The 25,844-nt window shown below is 66.3% G+C and overlaps 3 protein-coding genes across 3 annotated transcripts; all 3 read left to right on the top strand.

The window, feature by feature from the left end:
• The first annotated feature begins 457 nt into the window (after positions 1-457).
• LOC114499950 (aldehyde dehydrogenase family 3 member B2-like) lies at positions 458-7,572 on the top strand. Its single transcript, XM_028516496.2, has 10 exons — positions 458-577; positions 3,392-3,554; positions 3,977-4,087; positions 4,190-4,310; positions 4,526-4,611; positions 4,730-4,811; positions 5,044-5,430; positions 6,066-6,232; positions 6,731-6,830; positions 7,099-7,572. The coding sequence occupies exons 1-10, from the start codon at positions 519-521 to the stop codon at positions 7,281-7,283; spliced, it is 1,461 nt and encodes a 486-aa protein (XP_028372297.2). The 5' UTR covers positions 458-518; the 3' UTR covers positions 7,284-7,572.
• Positions 7,573-11,354: 3,782 nt separating this feature from the next.
• ACY3 (aminoacylase 3) lies at positions 11,355-15,665 on the top strand. Its single transcript, XM_028514486.2, has 6 exons — positions 11,355-11,698; positions 12,588-12,783; positions 13,037-13,130; positions 13,271-13,378; positions 13,558-13,667; positions 15,301-15,665. Exons 1-6 carry the CDS (start codon positions 11,463-11,465, stop codon positions 15,508-15,510), a joined length of 954 nt encoding a protein of 317 aa, XP_028370287.1. The 5' UTR covers positions 11,355-11,462; the 3' UTR covers positions 15,511-15,665.
• Positions 15,666-18,525: 2,860 nt separating this feature from the next.
• On the top strand, positions 18,526-24,746 carry TBX10 (T-box transcription factor 10). The gene is made up of 8 exons (XM_036030026.1): positions 18,526-18,532; positions 20,938-21,205; positions 21,298-21,399; positions 21,829-22,000; positions 23,099-23,254; positions 23,552-23,619; positions 23,836-23,930; positions 24,383-24,746. Exons 1-8 carry the CDS (start codon positions 18,526-18,528, stop codon positions 24,658-24,660), a joined length of 1,146 nt encoding a protein of 381 aa, XP_035885919.1. The 3' UTR covers positions 24,661-24,746.
• The last annotated feature ends 1,098 nt before the right edge of the window (positions 24,747-25,844 follow it).

Below are 25,844 nucleotides of genomic sequence, written 5' to 3'. Positions count from 1 at the left end.
GGACGATGTGTCCTGGCACAGCCACCCGGGCCCTGGCTGGGCCGGGCTCTCTCTCTGCAGCAGCTGGGGCCTCTCCCTCTCCTCCGAGGGTGCTAGGCAGGCGCCCGAGGAGAGTGCAGATGAAGGAGCCTGTGGTGCGGGGAGGGGGCACAGGGGCCTGGGTGGGCTATAGAGCTTTGTTGGCGGAAGGCTTCCTGGAGGAAGCAGCATTTGCTGCTAGGGTCATCCTGTAATTTCCTCACAGCCTGTAATTTCCCCACAGCCTGGATTTTTCTGTTTATGATGCGATTTCCCAGTAGCCTGGGGTTGCCAGACCTGTTCCGGGAGCCAGAGTCGGGAGGGAGGCGGCCAACGTGGGAGAAGTGTAGGTGTGTGAACTGGTTAAGGGCTGGTACCCCTCCACTTATAGGTGTGGGGAGAAGGAGTCTGGCGGTGGCCAGTGTTACCTAGGAGGACTGGCAGGTGGCAGAGGCACGCAGGAGACCTGGGCACCGACAGCTGGCTCATTTGGAGGCAGGATGTCAGGCAAAGAGGGCAAAGGCGCAGTGAAGGATTCAAGGTCACAGCCCACACTGGTGTACGTGGGGCAGAGGGGCCAGAGGGTAGCAAACACTGGGGGCGGGCAGCGGCATGGGGGGAACAGGATGGGAGCCACAAGGCAGGGGCCTCGGGCTGGGGCCTGGCTCCGTGTAGCGGGGTGGGCGCTGTGCTTCCCGGGGTGTGGCCTCAGGTCAGTTCTACCGTCCGAGCCTCGCTCTCCCCCACGGTAGTGCCTGGGCGCAGCCGCAGAGGAGCCCTGCGTCCTGGCCCAGTGCTGGCCGGGCCCCAGGGCAGGGACAGAGGGCTCCTGGGCCTGGGGGAAGAGGCAGGGGTGGACTGGTGTCAGCAGGACTGTGCCAGGGAGTGGGGGAGAGGAACGGGGAGCTTCTGGGGGTGGGAGGGAGAGGCCAGAACCGAGTCCCCTTTCAGGTGGTAAACCCTGCTGGTCTCCGGCTCCGGAAGCGTCGCGTTCTCACTGCAGAGAGTCCAGGCTCTGCAGAAAGATGCTGCGGAGTGGACCGGAAGCTCAGGCACAGGCCGGCGCGGGGTCCCCATGCTGGCGGGGGATGGGCTGTGGGGAGGGACGGGGCCCAGGTGTCCCAGCCGTCCGCAGGGCAGCTCAGGTCACCTCTCGGAGTCTTGGCTTCCTTATCCTCCCAGTGGGCGATAATAGGACCTCGAGCCCCAGGTAAGAGGATACCCGCCATTGCTCAGCTCCAGACGCCGGCGCGGCTCCTCCACGGGACCCGTGCCGTATCTACTGCCTACGCAATACACCCCGACTCCCTAGTGAGGCCCCGTCAGGCCTTGGCCTGCCCAGCTGCATCTTGCTTCTCAAGACCTGCCCTCCCGGGGCCCTTGCATGTGCTGGGCCCTCTGCCCAGAGCACCTGCTTCCCCCGGGGGTTCCTGGCCGGCCCCCAACCGGGCCCACGGCTTGGCCACTCGGGTCTGTTATCCTTGGTGCCGTCCTTGGTCCAGCCTAGACTGTGAGTTCCTCCTGAGGGCCGGCCAGCTGTGTTGCAATAACCTGTGTCCTGGGCTGGGAGGCAGCCGGGGGTCCCCGGTCAGCCTGGCCTCAGCAAGCCCTGGGTCCCTGCTCCCCGGCAGTGGGTGGCCGAGGCAAGCAACCCCGTGCATGAGAAGCAGGCGCCAGCTGTCCAACTCAGCTCCCCTGGGGAGGCTGCTGACCTCGGCTCCCACCCCGTGGTCTGTCTGCTTCCTCATTGTATCGGGCAGCGGTGGGTCAGGGCCTGGGGATTTGGCCACGGACAAGCTAAGCCTGCAGCTGGCCCCAGGCCTCCCCCGTGTGCACAGTGCAGACCCAGAGGCAGGCAGTCAGGGAAGGCGGGGAACCCCTGCCCGGCCTGCCTCGCCTGGGAAGTGCCAGCTGAGCTGGGGCCAGGGTCCTAGGATGGACAGCAGGACACCCAGGCTCCTCCGCTCTGGGCCTTGATCGGGGCTGCGGCGCTGGGTCCCAGAGAGGCCCTAGGGAGCCACCGGTGAAGTCGGAGTGGAGCTGGTGGAACCAGGGGCTGCTCGAGCCCCTGGCAGGGAAAGCTGGGGGAGGCTGGGGGAGGCTGGGGGTGATGGCAGGCCAGGCAGAGCTCCGGGGAAGCCCTGGAGCCCCAAGGCCTGGCACTGCCGGGGGCCAGCTTCAGGGCTGAGGGTGGGCGGCCACGCTCCGGCCTAGCTCCTCCAGGAAGCACTCCAGGGGAAATGGGACCTAGGACAGACGGCACACCGTCCCTCTGCTCTCTGGGGCAGCTGTCTAGGTGGGACCCCTGCCCCTACTCTCAGGCCTGGCTGTGGGGGTGCATGACCTGGGTCCTCTCCTAGTCCATGACAAGACTGGACAGTCCTCACTGAGCATGCACCGTGGGCTGCCGGGGAGCCTCTGTCCCCACAGCAGTGTGTGGGGGGGGGGTGTCAGACAGTGCCAGGAAGGGCGTGCCTGCTTGCGGACTGCTCAGCCTCGGGCCTGCCTCCCGCATTCCTCAGCCGGGAGAGCCCGCTGAGCTGGCACCAGCTGCTTCGTGTTCCCAGGAAGCCTAGGGTAGCCTAGGGTGTCCGCTGGCGTTAGATGGCCAGCCCTCAATGTCCCTGCTTTCCAGATGAGGAGCCTGAGGCTCAGAGAGGAGGCGCAGCCTGCCCGAGGCCCCAGGAGCGGTGCCCAGGCGCCCAGCTGGGGCCTGAGCCATCTCACTCCGTGGCCAAGACTTGGGGCCCGGGCTCGGGCTGTGAGATGCTGCGGAAGGCTGAAGACAGCCCTTGCCTGCACACACAGACAAGTGTAGAGACATGGACACGGACAGACACACAGACACACAAAGGCATGGAGAGACAGGGGCACACAGACGCTCAGTCCCGGCCCAGCCGGCACCCACCCCCGCCCCCCGCGGTGCCTCGCCTACCACATGCTCCCCGCCCCCCACCCGCGTACCTAGCTTTGAGACTTCGACCTGGGACCACCTCCCCGGATCAGATACGGAACCCTCCTCATGTTTGTGGTGCCTATGGTACATCCTGGCCTCAGTTTCCCCATCTACCACAGCAAACGCTCTGCGGCCTCTGAGGCAAGGAACCCTCAGAGTGCCGGGCTAGGCCCGGGGCGGCCCGGACCACCGTCCCAAGGATCCTGCTTGTGCTCCTGGCCTGGCGCTGTGGGTGGAGGGGCAGGCATGGACCGGGGCAAGGTGCCTGTGTTGGGGTGCGGCGCCAGGCCCGGCCCTTGGGGTTACACGCGCGTCCCAGGGAAGGTGTCTGTGAGCCCAGGTGCTGCAGGCAGAGGCGGGGCGTGTGCCCGAGAAGGTGGGAACCCCAGCCCACACTGCCCCCTCCCCCCCCCGCAGGACGGACCCCTTCGAGGACACGCTGCGGCGGCTGCGGGAATCCTTCCGCACGGGGCGGACGCGGCCGGCGGAGTTCCGGGCGGCCCAGCTCAAGGGCCTGGGCCGCTTCCTGCAGGAGAACAAGCAGCTGCTGCAGGAGGCGCTGGCGCGGGACCTGTGCAAGGTGGGGGCGGCGGGCGGCGGGCGGCGGGGGCGGGCTGCGTTCCCAGCTCATTCTTGTCCATTTAACGGCCCTTCCCTGGCACGCCGTGGGCACGGGCACTCCCCACATTGACTCCACAAACCTGTGAGGCAGGTTCCATTGTTGTCCCCGTGTTATATCAACGGGGGCGCTGAGGGCGTTGGATGACTTGCCCAAGGTCCCACGGCGAGGGAGTGTCCGAGCTGGAGCCGGAGCCCAGGCTTCCTGGCCCGGGGTCTGAGCCACTCCCGGCGGACCGCGCCGTGCCCAGGAGACGAGCTGTGCTGTCCCCGGAGACTGTCTCCAGAGCCCGCCCCAGCAGGGACCTTCCGGGGGGGCCCCCACACCGGATCCCTGCCCTGCCCCGCCCCGCACCTGACCCTCAGATTCCACCCCCACCCCAGTCAGCCTTTGAGTCGGATCTGTCGGAGATCATCCTGTGCCAGAACGAGGTCCGTCTGGCCCTCAGCAGCCTGAACGCCTGGATGAAGGACGAGCCGGTGGCCAAGAACCTGGTGCGCTGCTGGCTGGGTGCGGGCGGCACCTGCAGGGGCCCCCAAAGTAGGGGACTTGCAGGGGGCCCTCGGCTGGGCCTCACCGTGCACCCTGTGTCCCAGTTAACGCAGCTGGACTCTGTCTTCATCCGCAAGGAGCCCTTCGGCCTGGTGCTCATCATCTCCCCCTGGAACTACCCCCTGAACCTGGTCCTGGTGCCCCTGGTGGGCGCCCTCGCCGCAGGTGAGCAGAGGGTCCTGAGCCTCACCCCTCACCCTTCCTGGCCCCCAAAGCCCTTCCCAAATGGGGCAGGGGAATGTCTCAAAATTCCATCATGTCCTGCGCCTAGCCTGGCACACCCTCCCTCCCTGCCTCTCTCTGCGTTCCGGTCTGCTGCCTGCCACTGGGTGGGTGTGGGGGCACCAGCTCCCCCTAGAGTTCCCTACTTGACACTGCAGGGAACTGCGTGGTGCTGAAGCCGTCGGAAATCAGCCAGAGCACGGAGAAGGTCCTGGCTGAGGTCCTGCCCCAGTACCTGGACCAGGTAAGGGTGGCCCTGCCCCATCAGCCCCAGTGTCCCACATCCCTGCCCTTGCCAGCCGGGGAGGTTTGGCCGTCCCTGGAGCCCGCAGTGTCCCCTGAGCACCCTGTGCCTCCGGCAGAGCTGCTTTGCCGTGGTGCTGGGCGGGCCTGAGGAGGCGGGGCAGCTGCTGGAGCACAAGTTCGACTACATCTTCTTCACGGGTGAGGGCGGCCCCGGCCAGTGCCGGGGGAGCTGGGGAGTCTGAGCGCGTGGTTGCAAACACTGAGTGGGCAGGCGGCTGTCGCGCTGCAGTGGGGAGTGGTGATCGGCCAGGCCTCTGGGCCTCGGAGGGGCGGGGTCCTGGGGGCAGCACAGTGAGGGGGAGATCCGAGGTGGTGCCTGAACCGTGCGGCCAAGGCCAGCTGAGAAGAGGGGTCGACCCCGCGTCCCCAGGGAGCCCCCGGGTGGGCAAGATCGTCATGGCCGCGGCCGCCAAGCACCTGACGCCCGTCACGCTGGAGCTTGGGGGCAAGAACCCCTGCTACGTGGACGACGACTGCGACCCCCAGACCGTGGCCAACCGTGTGGCCTTCTTCCGCTGCTTCAACGCCGGCCAGACCTGCGTGGCCCCCGACTACGTGCTCTGCAGCCCCGAAATGCAGGAGCGGCTGGTGCCCGCCCTGCAGGGCGCCATCACCCGCTTCTACGGCGAGGACCCCCGGGGCTCCCCGGACCTGGGCCGCATCATCAGCGACAAGCATTTCCAGCGGCTCCAGGGCCTGCTGGGCTGTGGCCGTGTGGCCGTCGGGGGCCAGAGTGACAGGAGTGACCGCTACATCGGTGAGCCCCCCTCTCCCGGCCCCGGGACACCCCCCCGCCGGCTGAGGCCCTTCCGCGCTGGGGGCCACAGCTGGGCCCCGAGGGGCCCTGAGGTTCCCACGGCCCCTCTGCTGGAGCCCGGCCGGGCCCACAGCTCTGGTGCCACGACTCCCCGGCACTAACACTGCAGGCCACCGTGGCCCGAGCCTGTGACCCCATGACTCCAAGGCCGGGCTTCTCTGAGCCGGGCCCCCGGCGTCCCAGGATGCCCGAGTGCTCAGATTCCCGGCTTCCCTCCCGCTGTCCACTGCTCCACGGCCGTGACCCGGGTCCCGTGGGCCCACAGTTCCCATCCCGAGCACCCGCCAGGCTGTGGTTACAAAGCAGCTCCCAGCCTCTGGGCCACACGTCTCGGTGGTGACGCTGCCGCTCCGACAGGCTGGGACCTGGGACCTTGGGCTCCGGGGGTCTGAGGTCCCGTCACCCCGAGACTGTAAGACCAAGGCTGGGGGGCCTCTGGGCCCTGGTTCCTGGTCCCTCCTCGGGGGCCGTGGGGAGACTCTTCCCTAGAACCTCCCCGAGCCTGGAGCCCCGGGTCCCTGGGCCCTGCCCAGGAGGCCCTGCGCCCGGGGCCGAGCCGTGCCCTGTGCCTGCAGCCCCCACGGTGCTGGTGGACGTGCAGGAGACGGAGCCGGTGATGCAGGAGGAGATCTTCGGGCCCATCCTGCCCATCGTGAACGTGAGGAGCCTGGACGAGGCCATCGACTTCATGAACCGCCGGGAGAAGCCCCTGGCCCTGTACGCCTTCTCCAACAGCCGCCAGGTGGGGGCTCGGGCAGGCCGCGCAGCAGAGGAGCTGACAGGGGAGAATCGGGTGACTTCCCCCTGGTGGCCTGTCCTAACTCAGGTCACCTGCACAGGGGCACCTGGCGGGAGACGGCTCTGCATCAACACTGGCCTGGTGCGTGGCTGGCCGGCTTCCTGCCCTGGCCGCGGCAGCCTCCACCCGGACCAAGAGCCCCTGCCTGCCCTGAGTACCCCCTTCCCCTACGCCGCGCAGAGGTTCTTTAAAGGGGGGCAGGGCCCCCCGGGAGCGGGGCAGAGCGAAGCTGGGCTCTGACAGGCGGGCAGGCTGGCATTCGCTACCCTTTCAGCCTCGGCTTCCGGTCACAGCCCCTCGGCGTGGCAAGTGCCTGAGAGGCTGTCTGCTCAGCACAGGATGGAGACGGGGCGGTGCCTCTGCTGCCCCTGCGGGGGGAGGGGGCCCAAGCCCCCGTTCCTGACGCCAAGCCCACCACCCCGCCTCCCCACCTGCCCCCAGGTGGTGAACCAGGTGCTGGACCGGACCAGCAGCGGCAACTTCGGGGGCAATGAGGGCTTCATCTACCTGACTCTGTCGTCCTTGCCTCTGGGGGGCGTCGGTGAGTCCTACCCTCCTCCACCCTCCAGCCCCCACCCCTGAGAAGCCCGCACTGGTCCCCCAGACCCAGGAAGATCCATTCTTGCCTTCGCTCACCGTTCAACCCTGGTCCAGACCTCGGGCTTCTCAAGGCCTCAGTTTCCCCATCTGCAAAAAGAGCTGTTAGAACGGCCTGGCTTTCCCCGCGCCCCCTGTCGGTGGTGGGCAGCGGGCTGCTGCTGAGGCTGGGGGCTGCCCGGCCTCACACCCGTGCTCCCGTGCTCACGCAGGCAACAGCGGGATGGGCAGATACCACGGCAAGTTCTCCTTCGACACCTTCTCCCACCACCGCTCCTGCCTGCTCTCTCACGCAGGCCTGGACCAGGTCAAGCAGATCATATACCCACCCTACGCCGGCTGGCACAAGAAGCTGATCATATGGGCCTTGAGTGCCGGGAGCTGCACCCTTCTGTGAGGGCTCTGCCCACCTCCAGTGCCCTGCCCCCCAAACCCTCTGTCTGACTGCTGCCCATGCGCTTAGTGGCCCCTTGGAGGCCCTGGTCCTGTCTAGGAAGGCAAAGTTCCCGCTCAGGGGTTTTTCTGAACAGGGTGCCCCTGCTGGGCAGACCTCGGGGCTGCTGGGCCCCGGCTCTCAGGGCCAGAGTCCCCTCTGCAGGAGGGACGGACGACCCACCCCACTCCCGAGGCTGGGTCCTGCGGTTAGAAGGGACTCCCTTGCGTCAGATGCGTAATTAGGCTCCCCAGATACGGAGCTACTTCTAACGGCTTCGCTCACTCCGGTTTGGGGAGCTGGGCTTGTCCAACCTGAAGTGATGTGAGCTTGAGCCCAGACCTGGTCAACTGCCTGAAGCATGTAATTGCCAAGTACTGTGTCTGCTGCTGTGTGTGGAATCGACGGGAAGGAGTGCAGCAGTTGATTAGTGATGTCTGCAACAGGCACGGGAAGGGGTAGTGCACATGGGGGTCACAGCTGTCACCCCTGCTCTCGACTCCCAGTGTATCAGAGAGGGCAGAGTCTAAATCTGGCCCCTTTGTCTGACATGTGGAAAACCCGGGGCTAGAGACAAGATGGGGCTGACCTGAGGAAGGCAGGGCAGAGCTGAGGGAGGGTGGGCTTTCTTGGGAAGTGTGGGATGGGATCAATAAACAGAAGCTACCTGGTCAGCTGTGGCAGCCTCCGTTTCTGTCCCCAGTCCTCAACCTGGGAGCCCAGTCCCCCTGGTCTTGCTTTGGTGGGTGGGCTCCTCACCCCTCAGAGCCTGGGCTAGTGGCCTGAGATGGGGGGAGTAAGGGGGAATATGATCCTCCCGCTCCCTCGAGGAGTTGGTGGGGGTAGTGGTCTCCACAAGGGTACAGGTGGGCTCAAAAGAGGTGACTAATGAGCTTGTTGATGAGTGAAGAGGAGAATGATTAGGGAAGGGAGAAGGTGGATGTATGGGAGGATGGCTAACTGGCTGGATGGGTGGATGGATGGGTGGATGGATGGAAGGAAGGATGGATGGATGGTGGATGGATGGGTGGATGGAAGGATGGATGGGTGGGTGGGTGGATGGAAGGAAGGAAGGATGGATGGATGGAAGGAAGGATGGGTGGGTGGGTGAATGGGTGGGTGGATGGGTGGATGGATGGATGGAAGGATGGATGGATGGGTGGATGGATGGGTGGGTGGATGGATGGGTAGGTGGATGGGTGGATGGATGGATGGAAGGATGGATGGGTAGGTGGATGGATGGAAGGATGGGTGGAAGGAAGGAAGGATGGATGGATGGATGGTAGGAAGGATGGATGGGTGGATGGATGGATGGGTAGTTGGATGGATGGATGGATGGGTGGATGGATGGATGTAGGATGATGGATGGATGGGTGAGTGGATGGAAGGATGGATGGGTGGATGGATGGGTGGATGGATGGATGGGTGGATGGGTGGATGGATGGAAGGAAGGATGGATGGATGGATGTAGGATGATGGATGGATGGATGGATGGATGGATGGATGGGTGGATGGATGGAAGGAAGGATGGATGGGTGGATGGATGGATGGATGGTGGATGGATGGAGGATGAGACAATGGGTGGACAGAAGGACGAGTGAGTGGGTGAGTGAGATGATGGATAGCGGGTTAGGTGGACGAATGAACTCATGGCTGGGCAGGTGACCAGCTAAGTGAAGCTACATGATCACTGGGCCTGGGTCTAAGCGACCCCATGCTGCCCCTGGAAGTTCTTCCTCAAAGTGACCCCTGGCCTGGGAAGAGCCAGAGGGGCTGAGAAGAATCAGGGTGTCAGGGCCACAGTCTGAGCAGTGGGTCCAGCGAGCAAAGAATAGAAGATACTGCTCACGGAAGACTCTGGAATTTCCGCTGCCCTCACCACACCTGATCTCGTTCCCTTTGCTGTCTCGGCCATCGGCCACTGTGGTGCAGAGGGCGCACAGTCTGCAAGGGAACTGCACTCTGGGAGCGGCCCCTGGAGGTGGGGTGGGGTGGGGTGGGGGGGCAGTCCCCGAGTGCCGGACTCTCAGTGGCCCCCGACTGGCAGAGCAGGGCCTTGTGGCTGTGTCCCGGCTGCAGAGGAGACTGTTCAAGAGAGGCCGCAAGCATGACACATGTCACCTCCTCACTGCCCCCTTGCCAGGTCCAGCCCTTTTGTGTCTCGGCCCTGGCTGACCAGCTCAGCCCTGGAGGCGGTGTGGTCCAGACACGATACGAAGCCTGTCCTGCTGTTCACGCCCCGGCACACAGGGGTTCCAAGAGCCTCGAGCCCCCCCCCCCCCGGCTTTTGCTGAGCTGCCCTCTCCCCCCAGTTCGCCCTCACTCCCACCTCTTCCCACGGCCAGCACCCCCCTCCCAGGAATCCAGCCCGCATCCCAGACTGGTCTCCCTGGCCCTGGCTCACCTAGCGCCCTCCGCCTCCTCGCCGCAGCGCCACCACCAGGACAGCTTGGGTGCAGAGTGCTGCACGGCCACCCCGGGGGCTGGGCGGCTTTGGGCCAGGCCCGTTACTTCTCTGAGCCTCTGTTTTCTGAGCTCCCAGAACGGGGTTCCCACCCGCCTCTTGGAGTCACTGCGAGTGCTCAACCAGAGCCCGTGTGTCTGACCCGGGTCCCCACTCCTGGGGCCCCGGCCACTGGAGCCCCCAGCTGGTGCCACGGCTGGGCAGCCTGGGAGGACTGAGTCCAGAGGTGAGGAAGGTCTGGGATGCCTGGCTCAGAGTAGGCACCACGTGACCGGGCTGGACGGTCCACTGCCCAGCTCTGCCTCGCTCCTCAGTGACCCGTGGCCCATCCTCGAGGCTGCGACGGGGCCCCGGGGGGCTCTGGGAGGTGTGTAGTCTCCAGCCCCCCACCCCCCTGCAGCCAGGGCCCCCGTGCTGGACGCTGGCTCGGCTTACAGAAGAGCCTGGAATCCACCCTGCGTGGGGACCCGGGCCAGACACGCATGCTCTCATTGAGCCCTCACAGCGACAGAGTGAGTTACACCTGCCGCTCTGGGGGCTGCAAGGGCAGCAGCAGGGGGCTGAGGGGGCGAAGGGAACTGGGCATCCTTTGAGTGGCCGCCAAGGCACAAGCTCAATGAGTAACTCGCAGTGGTCTGGTCCGGCGGTGGCCCTGGGCTCCGCCAGCGGCTCCAGCGAGGGCAGCAGTCCAGGCCCGCCCACCCTGGACTGGACACTGGTGAAGTAAACAGGCCTCACTTGGCAGCGCTCCGGGGCTCTCTCGGCGGGCGGGGTGGGGTTCACTTCATCTGAGGCCTCAAAGACCCCCTGCAGGTAATTTTCCAAGACTTTGTACAGCTCGCAGCTGGGACCCCACCCTGGCTCTGGGGGGCGGGGCTGCCCCCGAGGACGCAGGGCTGCAGGACCTGACCAGTGGGCCGTGGCAGTGACCAGCGCAACGTGGTGTGCAGCGGTGTGGGGACACCCCGTGCTCCTGACCTCTGGATGGACCTTGGTCTGCACCGCCCACCCCTGCTCTGCACCAGCCACTTGCAAACACTTCCCACCCCGGGGCTCCCCAGGTGCATACAGACCTGCCGGTCTAGGCGGCGCACACCCCAGCCCCGGAGGCCCAGGGAGCCGGGGAGCCCACCAGCAGGTAAGCGCGTGCTTCCCGCAGCCTGCACGGGCTCAGAGGAGCATGTGGGGGGGGGGGGGGCAGAAGGAGCCGGAGTCTCGTGGCACCCTGACACTCCACAGCCGATGCGGGTGACGCTCCTTGCCCCCCGCAGCACCCCGGTTTCCCCTTGTCTATGACAAGGGAGCGTGAGCCTCCTGCAGGCGGGAGCATGCCCTGGGGAACCCGCCACCCTGAACGTCTGGGCCCCTCTTCTCCACTCGGGGGAAGGCAACTCCTCGCCAAGGGAGCGGAAACACGGCCTCAGAGGAAGTGGGGCAGGCCGGTGGGCGGCGCTCCCCGCCCCAGGAGGGGTGTTGGGGCGGGGCAAGGCGGGGCTGCGGGCACCCGGAGGGACAAACCTGGAGCTGGCCTGCTGAGCGACCACCCAGCCACGCCTTCTGACAGGCAGCCAACCCGCCAGCTCGGGCCCGGGAGGCCTTAAGGAGCTCACCGCCACCGCCCCGGCCCAGAGCCCTGCGCCCCGCGTGGGCGCCACCCGGGCCCGCCGCCCCAGCCAGGGATGTGCTCGCTGCCTGTGCCTCGGGAGCCCCTGCGCCGCGTGGCCGTGGCCGGGGGCACCCACGGCAATGAGATGTCGGGCGTCTACCTGGCCCGGCAGTGGCTGCAGGCTCCGGGGGAGCTGCAGAGGCCCAGCTTCTCCGCCACGCCGGTGCTGGCCAACCCTGCAGCCGCGGCCGCCTGCCGCCGCTACGTGGACCGGGACCTCAACCGCACCTTCACCAGCGCCTTCCTCACGTGAGTGTCCTTGTCGCTGTGGGGCCCCTGCCCGCCAGGCTGGCCCAGCCCCTTGGACTGGCACTGAGGTCCTCACCTCAGACAGCCCTCCAGCCACTAGCAAGGGGCATATCCCTCTGCTTTCACTGCCCATCCTTCCTTTTTCAACTTAAAGAAATCCACACGGATGTCACCTCCTCCAGGAAGCCCTTCCTGATCTCAGGCCGGGTCAGGGCCTCCTCTGGATTCCCCACACCTTGCTTTAGATCACCCCCCCCAAGCTGCATTCACTTGTCTGGTGCCCCAACCACTGCTTCACACCTTCCTTTGGTGGGCATTCTTGGATCCCCACCGCTGAGCCAGGCTCTGGCCAGCGCAGGTAAGAGAAGGGGAAACTGGCCTGAGGCGCTGTTCTCAGCTTCCTGGGGGAGACAGAGGAAGAACCCAGTGACCACAATGCTAAATGCAGAGTGGGAGCTACACAAACCTGACCAAGGGTAGTCAGGGAAGGCTTCCTGGAGGAGGTGGTATCTCAGCCAAGCCCCAAAGGGTGAGTAGACGTTAGCCAGGTAAAGGGAGGAGAAGAGGAGTTTCCAAGGAGGGGCAGGTGCACAGCTCTGGAAGTGAGACCAGCGCGGTGCTTGGGAGTGTGGCCGGAGTGAGAGCTGAGGAGGCAGGCAGGCAGGGCCAGGCCAAGGGTTTGAACTTTCGGGGGGCAGTGGGGAGACCTGAATGAGGCAGGCGCGCTGCAGAGGCGTGAAGGGCGGGCCCTTGGGCTGCTCTGTCTCTCCTGCAGGGTCTCGGGGGCTTCACCCTGTCAGCCCATGAGGCCCCCGCCCCTCCCCCCAGTAAACCTCTGACGATGGACTGATGCCTCGGGTGGCTGATACCCCCGCCCTGGCCCCTGCAGTGCCAGGCCCCACCCGGATGACCCGTACGAGGTGACGAGGGCCCGAGAGCTGAATCAGTTGCTGGGGCCCAAGGCCTCGGGCCAGGCCTTCGACTTCGTCCTCGACCTGCACAACACCACGGCCAACGTGGGCACCTGCCTCGTGCTGGAAGCCGCCAGCAACGTCTTTGCCTTGCACCTGTGCCGCCACCTGCAGGTGGCCCTGCGCCCGTGCAGGCGAGGGAGGGTGGGGCTGGTGCCTCCGCTGGGGACTGGTGTGTGTGTGTGTTGGGGGGGAGTGCATCCTGGGCTCCAGTCCCGGGGACCTGCCACCTGCAGGTGCTCCGGGCCCTCTGGACCCCCCACCCCTCCCCACGTGGTGTGCTGTGCTTCCTCCATGCTCCCGCCCCTGCCCCCTGCCCTCCCGCCAAAGGCAGGCCTCGGGCCCTGACCCAGCCCTCTGCTCGCAGCTGCAGAGCCCGGAGCTGCCCTGCCGGGTCTTCCTGTACCAGTTGCCCGGAGAAGAGAGTTACAGCGTCCACTCTGCGGCCAAGAACGGAATGGGTAGGCCCAGACCTCAGCTTCGGGAGAAGTTACCAGGGGCCAGGAAGGGCAGGACCGGATGGTGCCAGTGTCGGGAGCCTGGGGTCTGGAGCCCCTCCTCTCTGGAGTACCTGCCTGACCCCTTCCCTCCTGGTCCCCAGGCCTGGAGCTTGGCCCCCAGCCCCAGGGAGTGCTACGGGCTGACCTTTTCACCAGGATGAGGGCTCTGGTGGCCGCAGCTCTGGACTTCATCCAGCTCTTCAACCAGGGTGAGGCCCCCAAGGATTTGCCTGGAAGCTAAGGCCCAAAGAGGAAAGAGCCCACCCCGGGGACCAAGGAGCCAGGCTCTGGGGCCGGCCGGCGGGGAACCAGCCCCGAGTGGCCCCCACGGCCCACCCCACCCTGGGCCTGGAGGGAGGGATGGGCTCACGCTCCACCTCCTGCACAGGCACAGCCTTCCCTGCCTTTGAGATGGAGGTGTACAGAAAAGTGGGCAGTGTGGACTTCCCACGCACCGAGGCCGGGGACCTGGCCGGCACCGTGCATCCTCAGCTGCAGGTGTGTGTGTGTGTGTGTGTGTGATGGGTTGTGGTCTCCGAGGTCACAGCCTTGGGGAGCGTTGGGAAACTGAGGCACAGAGGCAGGGACCACGGTGCCTCCCATAGAGTTCCACCAGCACCTCAGAATCGGGAGCAGGGGTGCAGCAGCCTGGGTGCCTGTGCCCACCCATACTGTCTCTGTAGGGACCCTGCACAGCGGCCTGGAACTCTGGGCCGCCGTGATGCTCACAGCACCTGTGGAGGGCACCTGGGGGCGCCTCGACAGCCCGGACACACCCCTCCTGGCTGCAGGAGACGGGGGTGGGGGGGGGTGGGGGGGTGGGGGGGGTGGGGGGGTGAAGAGGGGGGCGGGAGGGTGGGACAGGCACAACCCTGCTTGGAGGTGCAAAACCAGAGCCCTCTCTGCTCCGAGCAACTCTCGAGCACCCTTATGCACGCTAGCGGGGAGTCCGGCACCTCCCTCTTCAGGCCTCCCCTTCCTGAATGTTCCAGAAGCTGGGTAATCTTGCTCTTGAATGTGGCAGGAAGAAGGTAGGAAAGAATGGGCCGCCAATCAGCTGTCATTCCACGTGCTGCCACTTGGGGCCGCTGTGGAACAAGCCCCCCACCCCTCCCCACCCCACCCCACCCCCAAGCTGGGGGCCTCAGCCTCATTAGTAACTGTTCCCCCAAGCGCCTCCCCCGGCCCTCAGAGGTGGGAGGAGCTTCAGAGGGGGCACCCTGCTTTGTCAGCCCAGGCCCTCCTCACTCCATCTCGGAGCTCGGTGGCTGAGCCCAGTGACCAGCCAGGGGCACCCCCTTCCACGATGAGTCTTCGCGGGCCACCCTCCGGTGTCAGAGGCGACCGGGTCATTCGGAACCTCTGCGAGGACAGGTGTGGGTCCCGGGGGGCCTTCACCTCCCCCGGGCCGACGGGCTTGGCTCGCATGGAGGGCGCAGCGGGCACGGTCAAGAAAGGGGGAGAAATGGTGGGAACGTGTGATATTTCAAAACTACTCTAAAGAGCCGAAGTAGCAACTGCAGGAAAAACGAGAACTCGGTCGGGCTGCTTGCAGCGCTGTCTTCGACTCTGAGGTCTTCTCTCGTAGCAGCATGGGGGTGGGGGGGGCGCTCCATCCCCTGCGGGTTTGGGCCAGAGGGCCTTACACTCCCGCCCATCTGCCTGGCGGTCATTTTGAGCGATTTCTTTCACAATTTAAACACTTCTTTAGTAAACTTTCATATTGTATTTGCTAACTGCCAGGTGTTGTTTGAAGCACCATTAGCCATTTGATTTCAACCTCAGGATGATAGGGGGAGAGAGTATGACCCCCATGGCACAGACGGGGAAGCTGAGGCACGGAGAGGTTGAGCGACCTCTCTGGTTGAGCCCAGCCTTCCCTCGCCGTCCGCGCTGGTCACCCCCAGGCTGAGCTTCCCAACGATGAAGGTCGTTCTGAGGGGGCCGGAGCCTCGGTTTCCAGACCCAGGGCCAGGTGGCGTCTCAGCACACGCCCTGCCGCATCGACCGAAGACGTGAAGGAGTGACTGGGCGAGGCCATACGTGAGGGGCACCGCCTGGGCAGGCCCCTGCCGGGGTCCCCCTCTGGGGCGGGGGCAGAGGTCGGCCTCAGCCTTGGCTCCCCTCCCAGGACCGAGACTTCGAGCCTCTGCGGCCCGGCGCCCCCATCTTCCAGCTGTTCAGCGGCGAGGACGCGCTCTATGAGGGGGAGTCCATCGTGTACCCCGTGTTCATCAACGAGGCCGCCTACTATGAGAAGGGCATCGCCTTCTTCCAGACCGAGAAGTTCACGGTCTCCGTGCCCGCCCTGCCTGCGCTGGCCCCCGGCCCGGCCCCCTAACCCGGGCCACGCCTGCCCAGCCTCGGCCCTCCCCTCGGAACAGGGAGTCCTGAGGCCCGACCCCCAGCTCAGGGGCCCCCTTCGCCACCGGCTACGTGCCCTGACCCGGGCCCAGCCCCCACCTCCACGCCTTGGTTTCCCAGTCTATAAAGTAGAAGATGCCCAGAGGGCTACGGCTCGTGTCCTCTGTCTGGTGTGGCCTCTCTGTAGCTTGGACACGGCCTCTGGGGCAAGTCTGGCCTTGGACATTCCGAGTCCTGGGGCCGGGGTGGCTGTCTCTGTGCCCAGGCTCGTCCGGGGAAGACCCTGTGCTGTGGGGAGATGACCAGGACGATGACCAGAGAGGGGTCCCCTAACTCCCACACTCCTGGGGCCTGTGAGTAGGCCGGGGAGAGCAGAAGTGTGTGCCCAGGTGTGTGCACACGTGTGTGGGTGTCCGAGCGTGTGCCTGTCCCAGGTGCTGTGTGTGTGCACGCACACGTTTCTGAGAACCTTGGCACCGTCTGGGGGGGGGGGTCTGTACGTGGCTGGGCACACGGGCCGGATGGAGGTGCATCTCCGGGTGCGCGATGGGCCCAGTGCCCATGGGAGCTCTGGGGGAGTCAGCAGTAGGGAAGGGGTGCAGCTTGACAGAGCTCCCCCACCCAGGACCGCAGATCCGGGCGCAGGGACACAGCGGGGAGGCGCCTTGGCTTGGGGTGAGGGAGCTCCTGCCAGGGAGGCAGAGGCTCCTCCCACGTGGTGGCTGGGGAAGGAGTGGGCCCAGGGTCTACTTCTGGGGTCCCTCGGCCCCGACGTAGGCAGCCTGTGCAAGGTGCCCACAGCAGGGCGGAAGCGGGCAGGCTGGGCGGGGCCCGGAGGGCAGCCCCACGCCGCCTGAACCCGGCAGGGCGGAGTCCCTGGCTGCTGGCCACCACCTGCGAAGCCCGCCCGGCCCGTCATCCATCTCCCTGGGGCCACAGCTGCCAGGCCGCCTGCCGCTATTGAGCAGCGAGATGAAAAGGTGTGAAAGATGCGGGGACGCCAGGGACAGGCTGGCAGGCAAGATGGATGAGGGGGCAGGGGGCCAGCAGGTGCCTCCGGCAGGAAGGGCCGGCCGGCTGGCAGGGAGGGGCCGTGCAGGGAGGCCTGCCTGTGTGCCTGCTGCGTGCGTGGGGTGCGTGTGAGTGTGTGTCTCTGTGCACACGGAACTTGTGCACGTGCAAACACGAGTGGTGGCATGTCAGTAGGGTCGTGTGCACGTGTGGGGGGTGTTCCATCACACACACTCACACTCACACACACACACACACACACACACAGGAGCCAACAGAACCCCAGGCTGGCCCGTCTGGTCTGGGCTGAGAGGGGGCTACCAGTCCCCCCCATCATCTCTCCCACCCCCCACTTGCCCCACTACAGATCCTGGGGCAGGGTGGCCTGGCCACACCTCACTGGGTGGCCCCGGGGTGCCTCCGGGACCCTCCATCACAAGCACAGAGAACTACCCCCCCGCCCCGCCTTGCCCAGCAGCAAACCCCAGGGCCGGGGCAGCCTTCCCCACATGGTGTGTGGTCACAGTGTGTGCTGGGGCTGGCCCGCCTTCTCCTGGAGAAGCCGCAGCCCCAGCACCTCAGGTGTGCCTGAGCCTAAGGGAAGCTCGAGGCTCTGGGAGGGGAAGCCACTCCCACTGTTGGCCCCCCTGGGCCCCTCTGAGGTTGGCCCCTCTGCCAACCCCACGTACCCAGTGCCAGACACTGGTGGAGGTGGGGGGAGGCGCTGGGGTTGAGCTGGCCTGGGGGACCCGGGTCATGCACGCCCAGCCCAGTCTGCGGTGCCCTGGCCTCCTGTTCTGGCCTGGGGGCCAGCCTGGGAGGCTTCCTGCTGGAGGGGGCCAACCTAGGTCCAGGCAGCTGACCCTCTCCAGGCCACGTGGAAGGGATCCCATGGCCAGACAGCACTCTCAACTGGGAGCAACCAGCTTTGGGCGTCCCACGCCCTCTGCCTCCCTGAGCAGGGATCTGCGTGTGCCCTGAATGCCCAGCACAGAGCCAGCAGGCGGCAGCCTGGAGACGATGCCTGGTCTGGCTGGAGAGAACAGGCAGGCTGTGGGCCAGAGCGGACACCCACCCCAGAGGCCTCCAACCTCCCCCTGGGGGGGCCGTGGCAGCCTTCTTGACCAGACTGGTGCCGGCTTACTGACCCCCGGGCTGGGCCAGCCCATGCTAGGCAGAAGAGACTATGCACTTTGTTCGGTTGGGGAAACCGGGGCACAGGGACTGTCAGGGACCCGCCAGCGTCGCACAGCTCCTTGGGCCAAGCCATCAGGGCAGACTTCCTCCCACCCAGTCTGGGGGCTCTGTCTCCGCCCGCTGTGCCACCGCCGCCCCTGTGGGGTCTGCACCCGCAGCCCCAGGCCAGGGGCTGGGTCCTGGCAAGCGCACACCGCCTCTGCCCTGCAGCCCTCCATGCCGCTGCCACTGCTGCGGCCTCCCCAGCCTCCCTGAGGCCCCACTGGCCCCCAGCCCCTCCGGTCACCAGGCCTGGGCCCCTGCGGACCACCCAGCCTGGCCCCCCCCTTTGTCTGGACCCATTGATCAGGAATGGCTGGGGGGCTGCTAGCTGGGGAAGGGAGGGAGAGGAGGGGGACCGGGAGGGGCAGAGGGAGGCTCTGCCACGTCATGGCCTTCCCCCCTGCCCTCCTCCCGCACAGCATCCCCAGGGCAGGACGAGCCCGCAGTGGCCTCAGACAGCGCGGCGTGAGGGTGGCTTGGAGAGGGGACCCTGTGCAGCCCAGAGCCAGGGTCCCTCCTGCACAGCCCAGGAGGACAACCAAGACCTGAGCTGTCGGGGCGGGAAGGACAGTCCTGCCAAGAGACTGGGGTAGAGTGAGCCCCCGGGAGTGGAGCTGCGCTGCTGAACTCACCGGGAGACCAGGCGTGGCTGACCGCCACCCGTGCCCTGTGCCCCTTCCCGTGGCGGGCAGGGCCCAGGCTGAGCAGGGCTGCTCCAGGAGCTGGACACCCGGCTGTCCCCATGTCAGGTACGGTGCTGGCAGCCAGGGCAGCCCCCGGTGGGCTGGGGCTCCGGGGGGAGTGGGGCAGAGCAGGAACTGGGTGTGGGGACCCAGGAAGCCCCCGCTGCACCCAGGCCCTGGGCAACAGGGCGAGCAGGGGCGCCCCGGGCTGTCAGGGCAGGGCTGGTGGGCTCGCAGCCCCCCGGGCGCAATGAAGGGGTGCTGACAGGCAGGGGACAGCGCCTTTTCTGGGAGGCGACAGCCTTACCAGACGTGGGTGGCCTTGGGCCTGTCCCCTCCACTCTCTGGGCCTCACCCCTCGAGGATCAGGGTGAGGGGTGGGTGAGAAGCCCCTCATGTTCCCCCCAGACCCGACTCCACGCTCATGGAAGACTGTCCTCCCCCAGCCCCGAGGGGCGCTGGCTTTTAGAGGAACTGGGCAGAGGACAGGCCCCTCTCCGGAGTCCCTGTGGGCGCCGAGGGGCTGGGCGTCGACTGGGACAGGCTGGGGGCTTGTCGGAGACTTGGGAGCCCATGACCAGCCGGCGAAGCCCCCGTGCCCAGCGATGCCCTGAGCTTCTCCCCTTGGGACCCACCACCGTGGACAGTGGGGGCTGGACGCTGCGGCTGTCCGTCTGATGGCCCGGTCCCCGGTGGTGGGGGACACCTGCCTACCCACCCTTCTTGCCCCATGGGGGGTACAGACCTGAGGCACCCCATCTCTCCCAGAGGGTCCCTTCCCGCCCACCCGCAGAGCCCAGAAGCGCCAGGGGCGTCAGCGAGGTGCCGTCCTGCAGCACGTCCCCGGGCCCCAGCCTCTCCCCGGGCGCCTACTCAGTGCGGGCTCTGGCCCGGATCTTCAGACGCTCCCCCCACCCGCCCGCCTGTCCGTCTGTCCATCTGTCCGTCCGTCTGACTCAGACGTCCCACCTCCGCCCAGGCCTTCGGCTCCTCCCGGGGCTGCCTGAAACGCATCACCTGTTTTTCCAGATTTTTTTTTCCGATCAAAAAAACTTTAATTGTGTGACATATACATAACATAAGAATGACCGCTGTAACCTTTTTTAAGTGCCCGGCTCAGCGGCATGAAGCACATCCACACGGTTGTGCTGGCGCCACCACGCCACCCCCCACCCCCCAGTGTGTTCCCCCAACCCTGAAGCTCTGCTCCCACTCAGCACCTGCCTGCCCGGGCCCCCGGCCCCCGGCCCCAGCTCCGCCTCTGAGCTCGGCCTCTGAGACTCTGGCTCCTGCAGGCGCCTCCCAGAGGGGGAATCACAGCACTCGTCCTTTCGTGACTGGCTTATCCGCCCCCCGCCCCCCCAGCACCGCGCACTGGCCCCAAGGCCCATCCCTGTCGTAGCGGGTGTCAGAATGTTCGTTTTAAGGCTGAACGGGAACGAATAATGTGTCCAGGTGGGCGGCTCGTCCAGGGACGGCCGCGTGGGCTGCTACTGCCCCCTGCCTGCGGCCGCTGCAACCGCGGGTGGACGGGCAGGTGTCCTTCAGGCTGCCGCCCCCCAATTCTTTGGGGTCTCTGCTTAGAAGTAAAGTTGTTGGGTCATATGATAATTCTAAGTTTAATGTTAAAAAGGGATTCCACTTTTTTATTTTTAGAGAGGGGGGAAGGGAGGGAGAGAAACATGGACGTGAGAGAGAAGCAGCAATCAGTTGCCTCTCAGACGTGCCCTGGTGGGGGGCGGGGGACCAAACCTGAGACCCTTCACTTTGCGGGGCGATGCCCAACCAACAGAGCCATGCTGGTCTGGGAGGGACTTTCCCCCTTTTTTTTTAACCGGAAGTGGGGAGGGGAGCAAAGCTCTCGGCCTAGGCCAGTTTCAGGATTGCAGATGGAAAGGCGGGGTCCTGAGGGAAACTGAGGCTGCCAGAGCGGGAAGCTGGCTCCAGGAGGCAGGACTTGGGCCGGTGTTCAAGGTCGCAGAAGGACAAGAGCAAAAATTCATGGAAATCTGGGGGGTCTCCTCTCAGCTCAGCTCTCCTTAAGCAGGACCAGGCAGTGGGGTCTTCACGGAGCTGAGAAAGCCCCCCGCTCAACCACCACATTCCCACGTGTCTGTGTCTATAATACGGGTCATTTATGCAAGGCCCACTGTGCGCCAGGACCTGAGTGGGTCCTCACGATTCCTCCCACCAGCCCTCGTCGTGGATGTGGGGATCCGTGGGAGCGCAGGCTCGGGGAGGTGCAAGGCCTCAGGGCTGCCGGGGGTTGTGGGTGCAGGGCTCACGGATCCCTGGGGAGCCAGGCAGGCCTGGTCTCCAGCCCCCAGGTGCTCTGAGTGAGCATTTGCTGCAGGAGGTGACGCCTTCCGGAGAAGGAGACTCCCAGGTGCGGCCTGAAGGACGGGGGCTGGCAGGGCGGAGTGGGGGCGGGGAGGCGAGCAGGGGCCCCCGGTTCTGTCCTCTCTCCCCAGCCTTCCTCTCTGCCGGTCTTGGGGTACTGGTGCCCTCGGAGGCTTGCGCCCTGCCCGTGACCAGCTCCAGCTGGGAGCCCCGGCTGGCGTCTCCGTTCCCATCGGGCCGCACCCCCGGCTCCGCAGGGGCCCCGGCCGTGGGCAAGCCGGCCGGGCAGGGCCCCAAGAACCCGCACGTGTCCGGCGTGATGGTGCAGCTGGAGATGAAGGCTCTGTGGGAGGAGTTCAACCAGCTGGGCACGGAGATGATCGTCACCAAGGCAGGCAGGTGTGCGCAGCGGGTGGGGGCGAGTGTGTGCATGGCGGGGGCGGGGTCTCGGCGGGAGCCGAATTCAGGCCGCTGGCGCCTCCCTCCTGCAGGAGGATGTTCCCCACCTTCCAGGTGAAGATCCTGGGCATGGACTCGCTGGCGGACTACGCCCTGCTCATGGACTTCGTGCCCCTGGACGACAAGAGATACAGGTCTGCCCCCCCCCCCCCCCCCCCCGGGGAAGGAGCTCCGACCTCAGGTGCTGAGACGGGGAGGCTGACCCCTAGCGGCACTCCGGGGAGGCAGGGGCCAGTCCGGGCCGCCCCCGGGGTGGGGATCTATCCCAGGGCAACAGTGGGGAGCCTGGTGGCAGAGGGAGCCCTGCCCGGGGCAGCCGACAGCCTGAAGTGGGCAGCGGGCAGCCTGGTCAGGCAGAGGGGCTGGCCAGGGCAGCAGGAGGAGCCACAGGGGACTCAGGGCCGGGCAGCAGTCTCGGAGCCCGGGGTTCCCCGTGTGCGAGGTGGGGTGGTGTGTGGGGGGTGGTGGAGACAGGAACAGCCCCTTCGCCCGCCAGTCTCGGCCCCAGGCAGGGGGGCCACAGGGGCCGCAGACAGGGACCCTCGCCACCATTCTGCCCCCAGGTACGCCTTCCACAGCTCGGCCTGGCTGGTGGCAGGCAAGGCGGACCCGGCCACACCGGGCCGTGTGCACTTCCACCCCGACTCGCCGGCCAAGGGGGCGCAGTGGATGCGCCAGATCGTGTCCTTCGACAAGCTCAAGCTGACCAACAACCTGCTGGACGACAACGGCCACGTGAGGCCTGGGCGCAGGGGGAGGGGCTGGGCCCCGTCAGGGGACGCTGGGGCCTGGTTGTGACGGAGCCGGGAGCCGGGGCAGGCCGGGCCTTTGGTGCCAACGGCCTTGCCGCCCAGCCTGCCCGCCCACTGCTGGGGGTCAAAGCTGGGGAGCCAAGCTCACCCGGCCCAGGGCTGGACAGCAGAGGGGACTGACTGCCCAGGCAGGTGGGGGAGTGGGTTGGGAGAGTGGGTTCCAGCAAACACTGTCATCCTCATGGACAGTGTCTATGGGACCACCCTCCACGAAGCAGGCCCAGTTTAGGTGCCAGACCACGGGACCGAGAAAACTCCAAAGGCACAGGACGCAGCGTCTCAGGCGGTGATAAGTGCCAGGAGAAAAAGGAGCTGGAGGGGAGGGGCCTGGGACGGAGGCGGCTGTGGCGGCCAGGGGCCCGGGCAGCTGCAGAGGAGACAGTAGGGGCGGTGGAGGGAGCCTGCGCACCCAGAAGGGGAGCTGTTGCAGGCGGGGAAGCGCCCGTGCAAAGGCCCTGAGGCTAGGGAAATGCTGGGGCGGGGGCGCTGCAAGGGGCTCCCGTGTAGCTGCATTGGAGCAAGAACGGGGAGGGGGGCGGGGAGAGGTTCTGGGGCAGCCGGGCTCACCGGCAGAGAGGTTCTGGCTTTTACTCTGTGTGGGGTGGGGAGCCCCAGGATGGTGTTGAGGAAGGGGTGACATGCCGGGGCTCACTGGGGGTGCTGTGGTGTGGAGAAGGGACAGAGGGGCCAGCGGCGGCAGGGAGAGCAGCCAGGAGGCGGCTGGGGAAGCCCAGGTGAAAGGCGATGGAGGCCAGCGCGGGGGGAGCGGCGGCGGCGGGATATGGGGGAGTCTGCAGTCAAAGCGAGCAGCCGGGACACGGGTGTGAGGACAGCCGAAGCAGCGAGGAATGCTCAGCCCCAAGGGGTCTTGATGCAGAGACCCCTCCGCCGGCCCAAGAAAGGGGGGCAGCAGGCCAGGGCACCCGCTCGGCCCCAGTGGGGGGAGGGCGTCAGCCTCGGTGAGGGCTTGCCGCCGTCCACTGCCCGGGCACAGCACCCCCCCCCCCCCCCCCCCCCGCAGATCATTCTCAACTCCATGCACCGCTACCAGCCCCGCTTCCACGTGGTCTTCGTGGACCCGCGCGAGGACAGCGAGCGCTACGCCCAGGAGAACTTCAAATCCTTCGTCTTCACGGAGACCCAGTTCACGGCCGTGACGGCGTATCAGAACCACCGGGTGGGTCGGGCCGCAGCTTGTGGGCGCGCCGGCCCATCTCACAGGGCTGGAGGCTGAGGCTCGAGGCTCTTGGCTCCCCTGTGCACGCGGACCCCGGCCCTTCCCTCCTTGCCTGGGACACAGTGAGCACGTGCCCAGCCATTCCCTTCCCTTCCCTTCCCACCCACAGTGGCTCGGTCCCAGCACCTCCTGACGGGGAGGGGGGTGGTGTCCAGGGAGATGGGGATGGCTGAGTCTGGGGCCCCACACGCTCCACCCAGATCAGGGCTGATGCGCAACTTCACTTGCCCCCTGCAGATCACCCAGCTGAAAATCGCCAGCAACCCTTTTGCCAAGGGCTTTCGGGAGAGTGACCCAGACTCCTGGTACTGTCTGACCCCTGCCGGTCGTGCCCCGCCGCCCCTACCCAGCCCCTCACCCCCGTCCCCAGGAATCTCCTAAGGCCTTGGCTCCCGACCCTTGTTTGAGGGCCACGCCCATTGCCTGGTCCTGGGGTCTCACTGGCTGAGTCTGAACCAGACCTTTGGCCTGGGTTCTTCACCTTGACTCCCTGCCCCCACGCCTGCCCACCCCACCTTCAGGACAGCACCTCCACGGCCCTTGCTCGGAGCCGCAGCCCGGAGTCGCGGTAGCCTCAGCTCCTGTCTGCTGAAAGGTGCCACAGAGCAGGAGAAAGGTTCATCCCCAGACCCACGCGGTGGGACCGGAGCCTACATGGTGGGTGAGCAGCAAGGGGACAGGGCCACAGGGCTCTGACACGCTCAGCAAGCCCACTGGGCACCTGTGTGGACAGAGAGGGGGAAGCAGAGGTTTCTGAGACAATCGGAGGCCCAGGCCGGAGAGAACAGGGCGGGAACCGAGGTGCTGAGAGCAGGGGTGGAAAGTGTCAGGTGGGCCTCCTGGAGGAGGTGGTTCCCCAGCTGGGCCTTGGAGGACTGGGAAGGGTTTGGATAGAGGGGGAAAGTGGGAAAGAACTTTCAGGCAAAGGGAAGAGCAAGAACAAAGTCTGAGAGACAGGCAACTCGGGATGGGATGGGAGGAGCAGAGAAGGGGGCAGAGCAGGCGTGGGTGTGAAGGGAGCTCTGGGGCTCACACTCGGACTACTTCCTCCCTCTGACCCCAACGAAGCTCCAGCTTCCACCTCCAGGGCGCCTGCCCGGCTCCACCATCAGCTGCTGGCCACCCCCGAGGCGCTGCTGGCCCCCGCCACCTATCGGGCCCTCACCTGTCAGGACCTGTACCCTGGAGCCTCAAGTCCCCTTGGAATCCCAAGGGCCCGACCAACACCATACCCCCTCCCCAATATCCAGGCTGACAGGGATCAGGGTGGCCTGCCCCTCCAAGCTGGGCTGGGCCTCCCGTCCCCCACGGCTGTATGCCTGGGATCTCGCCAGGACCCTCAGTGATGGTCGGTGCCCAGGGGACAGAGTCCTCTTACCCTGGACCGCACTGCCTCCAGCCTCACCTCTGCAGAGACACCGTCCCGTCCTGAGGAGAATCACAGCAAGGCTGGGACAGTGCCAGGCTTGGAACCAGACCTCCTACACCCCAGCCTATCCCCTTCTGCCTTGGGGGTGACTCCTCCAAACCCTGCTTTCCTTACCCCCGACATTAAACTGTTTGGCATGGGTGGCTAGAGCACTTCCGTCTTTGGGGATCAGGGTGGAGGGCCTCAGGAACGCCCCGACCCCAGAGTCTGGGCTGCAGACATCCCAAAGCTCTTCCAGTGCCATTGGCATCCCTGGGGGCAGAGTGACGGCAAGGGTGCGACACCAGTCGAGTGGCAGAGGCCTGGGTGGGAGGCTGGGGGGGGTGTGCCCAGATGACCCACACTGCAGCTCAGGGAGGTGCTTGCTGGAAGCGCAAAGTATGGTGCCACCTGCCATTCCACGATTAGGTGCTGTGCGTGGGGTGGGAGTCGTGTGGTCCTCGAGGGGCCAGGGTGTGGCAGAGGGTTACAAAACCACGATAGGAAGTGACCAGACGGGCCACGGTTTGTTGAGGGGAGAAACTTGAGAATCTGATCAAGACTCGAGACAAGACAACCTTTAGAGAGTGGCATTTAAACCAAGACCTAAAGGAGCAGAAAGGGCAGGGGAGAGGCCATCGGAGGCGGCGAGACAGTTTCGGGCAGAAGCCGGACTGGAGCGGGAGAGGGCAGCGCGCGCCACCTTGCGGAACCAGGAGGACACACCCCAGCTGCCCCTGACGTGCTCGGCCGCCTAGGGGCGCCCTATGAACCCCCTAAACGCCGAGCCCGCCCACGTTGGAGCGCTTCCTGGGAGGTCCCTGGAGAAGAACGGACACACAACGGCGCCAGGGCGGGAGCCCGGCGGGGCCTCAACAGCGAGACACCCCGATCCGAGCTGCTCTAGGAAGGGTGGAGGACACACTAACGGCCTTAGCTTCCGCCTTGGCTCAGGCCCGCCCTTCGCGGGCTGCCTTGGGCATCTTTCCACGCCCCTTCCGGTCTCTCCTGTAGCTCGCTGCGAGGCCACGCCCCTAGGTCCCGCCCACCGCTTTCCCGACGTGGGCCCCCGCCCCTTCACCGCGATCCCGCCCCCTTGTGCAGGCCCCTCCCCCTAGGGCG

Source organism: Phyllostomus discolor, chromosome 6 (genome assembly GCF_004126475.2).
Source record: "Phyllostomus discolor isolate MPI-MPIP mPhyDis1 chromosome 6, mPhyDis1.pri.v3, whole genome shotgun sequence".
Classification (NCBI taxonomy): domain Eukaryota; kingdom Metazoa; phylum Chordata; class Mammalia; order Chiroptera; family Phyllostomidae; genus Phyllostomus; species Phyllostomus discolor.
This window is presented reverse-complemented; position numbering and strand designations above follow the sequence as displayed.

Bases quoted from the DNA above. Each gene is read 5' to 3' on its own strand.
- TBX10 (XM_036030026.1), top strand. The intron at 21,400-21,828 runs GTCTGCCCCCCC...TTCTGCCCCCAG, and splicing joins CTGGACGACAAGAGATACAG to GTACGCCTTCCACAGCTCGG. The intron at 23,255-23,551 runs GTGGGTCGGGCC...TGCCCCCTGCAG, and splicing joins CGGCGTATCAGAACCACCGG to ATCACCCAGCTGAAAATCGC.
- LOC114499950 (XM_028516496.2), top strand. From the start codon at position 519: ATGTCAGGCAAAGAGGGCAAAGGCGCAGTGAAGGATTCAAGGTCACAG. The intron at 4,311-4,525 runs GTGAGCAGAGGG...TTGACACTGCAG, and splicing joins GGTGGGCGCCCTCGCCGCAG to GGAACTGCGTGGTGCTGAAG. The intron at 6,831-7,098 runs GTGAGTCCTACC...GTGCTCACGCAG, and splicing joins CTTGCCTCTGGGGGGCGTCG to GCAACAGCGGGATGGGCAGA.
- ACY3 (XM_028514486.2), top strand. From the start codon at position 11,463: ATGTGCTCGCTGCCTGTGCCTCGGGAGCCCCTGCGCCGCGTGGCCGTG. The intron at 11,699-12,587 runs GTGAGTGTCCTT...TGGCCCCTGCAG, and splicing joins TTCACCAGCGCCTTCCTCAC to TGCCAGGCCCCACCCGGATG. The intron at 13,379-13,557 runs GTGAGGCCCCCA...CCTCCTGCACAG, and splicing joins CATCCAGCTCTTCAACCAGG to GCACAGCCTTCCCTGCCTTT.